General features: G+C 38.5%; 1 protein-coding gene across 1 annotated transcript in view; it reads right to left on the reverse strand.

The window, feature by feature from the left end:
• Positions 1-7,280, reverse strand: part of bcam (basal cell adhesion molecule (Lutheran blood group)) — a 12,952-nt gene that overhangs the window by 2,067 nt on the left and 3,605 nt on the right. Inside the window, exons 6-9 of the mRNA XM_010777737.1 lie at positions 5,114-5,255; positions 3,924-4,048; positions 1,332-1,473; positions 226-249 (exon numbers count right to left, since the gene is read on the reverse strand). Of these exons, the coding sequence (XP_010776039.1) occupies positions 226-249; positions 1,332-1,473; positions 3,924-4,048; positions 5,114-5,255 (433 nt within the window). The remainder of the gene's footprint in view (positions 1-225; positions 250-1,331; positions 1,474-3,923; positions 4,049-5,113; positions 5,256-7,280) is intronic.

Consider the following 7,280-nt stretch of genomic DNA (forward strand, 5'->3'; position numbering starts at 1 on the left):
GTGTGTGTGTGTGTGTGTGGGTGTGTGTGTGTGTGTGTGTGTGTGTGTGTGTGTGTGTGTGTGTGTGTGTGTGTGTGTGTGTGTGTGTGTGTGTGTGTGTGTGATAAAGGGGCTGGGGATTTAGGAGATGGGTGAAGGGGCGAGTTCTAAACTACAGGTTCTGTACAACAAACAGTCCTGAGAGAAGGAGGGAGGACAAGAGGAGGAGAAGGGAGAAGGCTCTACCTCTGTCGGCTGAGTTGTCAATTGCTGAAGAAGAGGAGAAGAAGAAGAAAAAGGGTTTTTGTTTGCAAGTTAAGCTGCTGATAAAAGAACAACGGAAAGATGGATTTAGTTGCACTAGCTATTTGTAAATCTGTTATTAAGAGTGTGCAGTAAGTCTCTAAATGCAATTTACTAAATCAGATTATACCGTTAAAACTTCTTAGCCTTGATGATAGCCTACATAGCTGAACTTAAGACACAAGACAGATTACTGTTACTATTCTTTATTCCCTTATCTATACATTTTCTTTTAATATTATCTTCTACATTACTTTACTTTGACCTATACATGTATCTATTTCATTTAGTTAGTTATTTAATTTACTAGCTAGGACCGGGAGGGGGGGAAAGGGGAAAACAATTATATATATTGACTGTATAAATGTAAACTCATTGTGCCTGACTCAATAAAAAAAAGATGAAAAAAACTTTTTAGCTACTTCAGCTCCAAATATGGAATCAAGTATGTAAACAGGAAGTGTAGCATCAAAAACCCTAGCATAACTTACAAAAATAACAATAATAACAGTAATTAACTCATTATAATGTATATCTCAAATGTGTTTGAACCTGCCTAAATGGAGAAATACGCTTTTTTAGAGTTTAACATGTTTTTCTAATGAGTTAATTGGCCGTTAATTATTTGCATGCATTTTGTAATCTTAGGAGAATGGGCTAATAATAAACGTCCTCCTCATTATTAAAAAGCATTTTGTCATTTGACATATTTATTCTTCACTGATATGTTGGAAATAAGCATATGTTTTTCAATTTAGCTTCAGTCTGTATAACTTATTAATAACTAATCTCTACAAAGGAACTACTTTGTGTTGTGCCACTTGATTTAATGCATTGATGTGAAACTCTTTTATCTTAGCTACATTGAAACTAGGCAGAGTTTGTTTGAACTTACAAAAAGCTGGTGTAGCTCTAACTAGCAAATCACATTTTCATTTCTCAAATCGTCTCATTAATTACATTTTTAGTGTCATTACAAAGACATTTCTCTGTATACAGGAAAGCTGGAGGAATGAGATTACGTAGCATCGTGTTCTCCTGACACTGACCTCTTTTGAGAGATACCAGGAAGGTCTGGCTGGTGGATCCGTGCTCGTTGGAGGCCTCGCATTTCACCCCGTCCTTCATGACCTCGGGCGTGGCCTCCAGAGTCACCAAGCTGACCACCTTGCTCCCTTCCACTGATACAGACTGTCAGGAGAAATGGACGTAGGAGAGAGAAAGAAACATGAGTGTTTAATGTGGCACATTGCTATTAGCTCATATAGGATAACCTTCACTATCAGTGTGTTTCCTGCTAAATCCTATGGGACTAGGGGTCACTTACTTACATACAGTGTTTGGAACATTATTCAGATTCTTTACTTGAGTAAAAGTACTAATACCACACTGTAACAACACTACATTTTAAGTAATTGGGAATGTTCCTTAAGTAAAAGTATTGTTGTACGATAAGGAAAATGTACTTAAAGTTAAAGTAAGAACTCCTTTGTTTTCTATTTCAAAATATTTGTATGCAAAAGCAGTAATTGTAGCTTTAAACAAAAACGTCTGAATTCCAACACATTTTCTGTTAACTCATTCATGGTTTAAGTTACTTAAATATAATGTGGTGTGGTTTAATGCAGTGGTTCTCAACTGGTCAGGCCTCGGGACCCACCTTTTACTTGGTCAATAAATCGCGACCCAACATTTTGAAACACTCAAATCTATTCAACAAAAAAACCTGCTGTAATGTATACGCTTCTCAGCATACAATATTAATAAAAGTGAAGTACAGTGCAGAGACTGCCAAGGCACACTCACAGAACTAAAGTATGTTTTAAAAAATGTTTAATGAGATGATGGAATCAAAGCTGAACTGTATAAAAAGGCACACAGGAGATTTTTCGAAATACTAACATAAACTATGCATTCTGGTACACTCTGAGAACGCCTGCATGAACAGCGTTAGAAAATCGGGCCTTCAAAATAAAAGTTTGACTTTTTCCCCCAAAAAAAAGAATTCCAATTTTTTTTTTTCACTCACACATCCTCGAAACAGGTCAGCGACCCACTTTTGGGCCGCGACCCACCAGTTGAGAACCACTGGTTTAATGTATACCAAATATTTTAACAGTTTTTCGCATTGTGTGTCAACATTTGAACAGTAACTAGTAAATAAATCTGTTAAAAATGTGCATTGGAGGAAAAATTACAAAATTGGCACGCAAAATGTAGAGTAGAAGTATAAAGTATAATAATGTGAACATATGCAAGAAAAGTACCTAAAATGTGTCGTTGAGTATAGTACTTGAGTAAATCAGTTTCTTTCCAGCTTTGCTTACATAACGAAATGGGATGTTTGGTCCAAATGACCAGCACTAAATTATCAAATGAATATTTACTGAGGCAATTTAATAGGCAATAGAATAAAGTAGTTTTCAGACACATGCTCCTGACTATTATTCAGTCTCTTATTCTGTTTTACAACAATTTCATTTTTAACTTGAATCACCAGTTTGTCTGTGTTTCTTAAGTCTTATATTCTAATGAAGCTCAACGCAAGTTCAGACAGGAAGACCTATCACTTCGTATTGCACGTCATGGCAATACTCGCTCCCTTCACTAAATGATAGGGAGCGCCACTCCTCAGCAAACCTATCACGTCCCTCCATTCACAAGCCTAATCATCGCACCTGGTAATCCCTCTATATATGCTCTCCCCTTTTCCATCAGCTGTCTTCCAGGTGTCAACGCGCAACCCTCCTCCACCCCTTCGCCTCCTGCTTCCAACTCAGGGCCAAGCTCAACCTTCTCCCTTCCAACCGGACCTAAACCACTCATCACCACCACCAGTGTCTAGACCCAGGGGGGCTCATCGGAAACGGTTCTTTCCTTCCCGAATGACATCCTACCAAACCTGGGCCTAATCGCCAAAACACCATTTCATTCACTTGCTACAAACTGTCATCATTATGTTCATTTATATAATGTGACCCGATAATAAACATGTATTCCATACATCACGTCTCTCCTGAGTGAAATGTCTTCTAGTGTTTCTGTAATGGATCGACGACACCTGGACACTATCATTTGCACATTTGAGCATATGTCTCCCCATGATTCAAATGTATACATTAGATGCAATCAGCTATTGAAGCTTACATATCTCTTATCTTTTGATCTCACAAACATAACTATTTGCTCCTGAAACGATCCGACTTTTCAGCAGCATCATTAAACTTTTATCTAACTTTATCACTTCATTTGATGTAATATTTCAATCATGAAGCTGCATACCCCCGGTGCGTTTCTTTTCAAACTGGGATATCATATGGGAATTTCTTCTCAACTTTTCCACATCAATATGAAATATAAAAATAATATATTACTTATCATAGACCGGGAGCGGTTTCTCTTCTTTCTGTTTTTCTGTTGCTTTTGAAGTTTAACAACCAGCCAACCGATATTTCAGATGTTTTGAAAAATCTTGCCACACTTCACTTTTCGACCCAGATAAAAAACACTGATAGTGATAGCTATTTGTTTCAAGTGCATCTTAACCACTGCTTTTGTAAATAGTTTTACTTCTGCAATCTCTTCCAGGAAAGGATCAGAAGTTGTACACTTGACCAGGTATTTCATTTTTGCATTCGTACCTGTTTTCCTGAGGGCTTCCAGGTGAACTGAGGGGCAGGAAAGCCGTAGGCAGAGCACTTCAGAGTCACCATGTCTCCTTCCTTTGTGACCTCTCCAACAGCCGGAGTCTCGATCATCGGCTTTCCTGGAAACGTTGAGACAGAGCCAGTGAACAGGGGGAAACTTTGGTATAAACAAGACAGCAACATCTCAAACACACACACTGTAAACAAGTATGCTTACAATAATACCATAGAATCCAAATAACAAGTTTGAATAGTTGGTAATCGGAGTCATCTTATGTTGTTTGAGTATATAAACACACTTGGTTAAACTCACTAAACTTGGGAAAACAAGATGACACATATTTAGATAATTATGTAAAGTTATAAGTTACTTTCAGAACGTTAACGCTAGAGGGGTTCATAATAAATGTACAGCAGCTCCCAGTAAGCTTGTTCATTTTCAGATTATTGGGGTAGAATTCAATCTTTATAATCGTTTCTATGAGTTCAGTTTACTTCAACTAACATAGCTTAAAACTATGCATGCTTAGGATTATGCCAATATGCTAATCATGTCTCTTTTTAAACTTCATTTAACGATTTTGTAGTTAATGATAGCAGCACATTCATTCGTCCAATCAAGAGAAATGTGAGATGAGTAATGATTTCCATGTTGAAGTTACAGCTAAGTTTGGCTTAGACGACTCCACTGAACTCCTGTACTGTATTTTAAAGTACATATTCTTCTAAACACAAATGGTTTCATCACAATAAATTATAAACAGTAGGAAGCCACACCTTCTCTCAGTTGCAACCATGGAATACACCACTTCCTTCCTCTGACCAAAACAATTACACATTACCGCTATTGTTATAACCCTGTGTGTGTGTGTGTGTGTGTGTGTGTGTGTGTGTGTGTGTGTGTGTGTGTGTGTGTGTGTGTGTGTGTGTGTTTGTTTAGTTTTTGCATAGGTTGGGTACTTTAGAAAAAGAAGTACAACTAAAATAAAGTGCTTCATGTTGCTGCTCTTAAGCAATGGGCCTCATGCTTCTGGGTTACTCTGTATACATGTATCAGTGGAGTTGTGCGTGTCAGTGTGTATGTATGTGTACAATTATAACAACACAGATGCTGATGGGATTTCAATCCTAACTTAAGTCTTGTTCAAACACAGTTTTGTTGGTTTTCCTTTAGAAGAATGTACCTTTGACAGTGAGGGTAACACTAGCCATGGCTGTGAGGCCTGGCACAGACGGCACGGCGCCAACACACACGTACTCTCCAGCATTTTCATAGGAAGCGGCTTGTATCGACAGAGTGCCGCTCTGTGAGAGCACCTCGGAGCCCTGGAGGAAAAAGAACAAAACTAGAATTACCACCTGGTAGCCTCAATTTGCAAGTCATGTGAGTCTAACATGTCCTCATCATTTAATCCCATTAGAATGTTTTTATGAAATAGTCATAACTAGCGCATTCATTCTTGAGTTATATAATCCAATCCAACTTTATTTATAAAGCACTTTAAAACCTCCAGACCAAAGTGCTGTGCAGAGAGATACATACAATATAAAATCACGCAGCTCACAGAACATAAAAATAAGTATAAAAGGTACGAACACAAAACAAACCAGAATAAACGTAACAACTACAAAAAATAAAATAAAAACAGCCATATATTAAAAACAATATACCCCTGAAAGCTATGCTCTAATTAGTGTATTGTGTGGTCACAGTGACATTGACCTCATCCCACCACTTTCTAATTAGTTCTTCCTCGAGTCCAATAGAAAGTTTGCGCCACTTTCGAAGAAATTTCCTCGTGGCGTTCCTGAGATATCGCGTTCCTGATAACGCGAGGTCACAGAGACCTTTGACCACAAAAACCTTATCAGTGCATCCTTGAGTATAAGTGGATGTTTGTGCCAAATTTGGGGAAGTTCCCCCTTAGGCATTCTTGAGGTATCAGGTTCCTGGGAATTAGACGTACTAGCGGTCCAAGCTAAAAAAAAAAAATGCTCAAGGAGAAAAAATAAAAGCAATTCGAGGGACGCCATGAGCCATCAATTGTATGTTTTTAATCTTGGCACTTGAAAATGAGATTAGAACAACATGCAGTAATGCTGGGAAAGCAGAAGAAGCACCTTCACACACACTGCTCCTAAGCGCAGTGATAACAGATCAAAGTCCGTCCTCCATGATGAACCTGTCTCTTGCAATTCCACTCAACGTGTTCTCATAGGAATCTTTTTTTACCAAGAGCAAACACGTTCTCTCCCAGAAAACCAGCAGTCGGTGGGTTTCCATCACACCCAGGAGACAATAGATACACAGGCAACAGGCTTGACACAGGAGGAACATTCCTCACATAACAAGTGGGGGAGAGGAGATAAATCAAAAAACACCACTGCTGCAACACTGATATGTTTGTTTTCCAGTTTGACAAATGGTCTTTTTCTTTGGTATGTTTACTGTAGCTTGGTTTGCCATAGAAAATAAACAGCAGAAAGAGTGTGTTGTGTTGCTATTATCTTTAATCTTCTGGTAAACATAGTAGGGAAAATTCAAAAAATGTTGTGTTATCTTTTACCCTCATCAGTTATTGATGTTCTAGTATGTTTGATTTTGACTCAGTAACTTTCCCTTCCCCCCACACACCCCTCCCTGCCTGAAACGCCTCGATTAGACTCCTGTGTTTACTTCCGTAACATAGTGACATCACTGTGAAACATGTTTCCTTTGGCTAGCACTCTAACACATTGTAATTGACAGGCTAAGGGGCGGGACATTTCTAAGCAGCTGACCAATCAGAGCAGACTGGGCTCTGGTTTCAGACAGAGGGTGAACAAATAAGCAGAATAGGGACGATTTTTATTCCATATTTAATTCCTTCTTATTCAATTCCATTGCAATGTAAATACTGTTATATATATTATATTTTTTATATTTGTCTAGTTCTCTACCTGTGTTTTTAATTTTTATGCACAACAACACCAAGTCAAATTCCTCGTACGTGTAAACCTACTTGGTAATAAACCTGTTTCTGATTCTGATTCTTTAATACATGTTTCAATACCGTGTTGGTGCTCACAGGGACTGTAACAAACACTAGTGTCTGCTGCTCACCAGTTGCTACATCTTGGCACAACACAATGCAGCTTGTGTAGCAGGGCCACAACTGTCTTTATAGGAAGCAATGGCTCCTGTTATACGGCAGCTGCACACTGAGTAAGGAAATCACAGCATGACATTTTGTTTATCCAATGAAAAAGAGGGTAGTGTGTTTACAATCTTGGATCAAAACTGAACCAGAATCACTAAAGACCACATCACTCCCGTCCTCCAGAACCTCCACTGGCTCCCCGTCCGTCAAA

The sequence above is a fragment of the Notothenia coriiceps genome, unplaced genomic scaffold (genome assembly GCF_000735185.1).
Source record: "Notothenia coriiceps isolate Sejong01 unplaced genomic scaffold, NC01 NC01_scaffold00018512, whole genome shotgun sequence".
NCBI classification, from domain to species: Eukaryota; Metazoa; Chordata; class Actinopteri; order Perciformes; family Nototheniidae; genus Notothenia; species Notothenia coriiceps.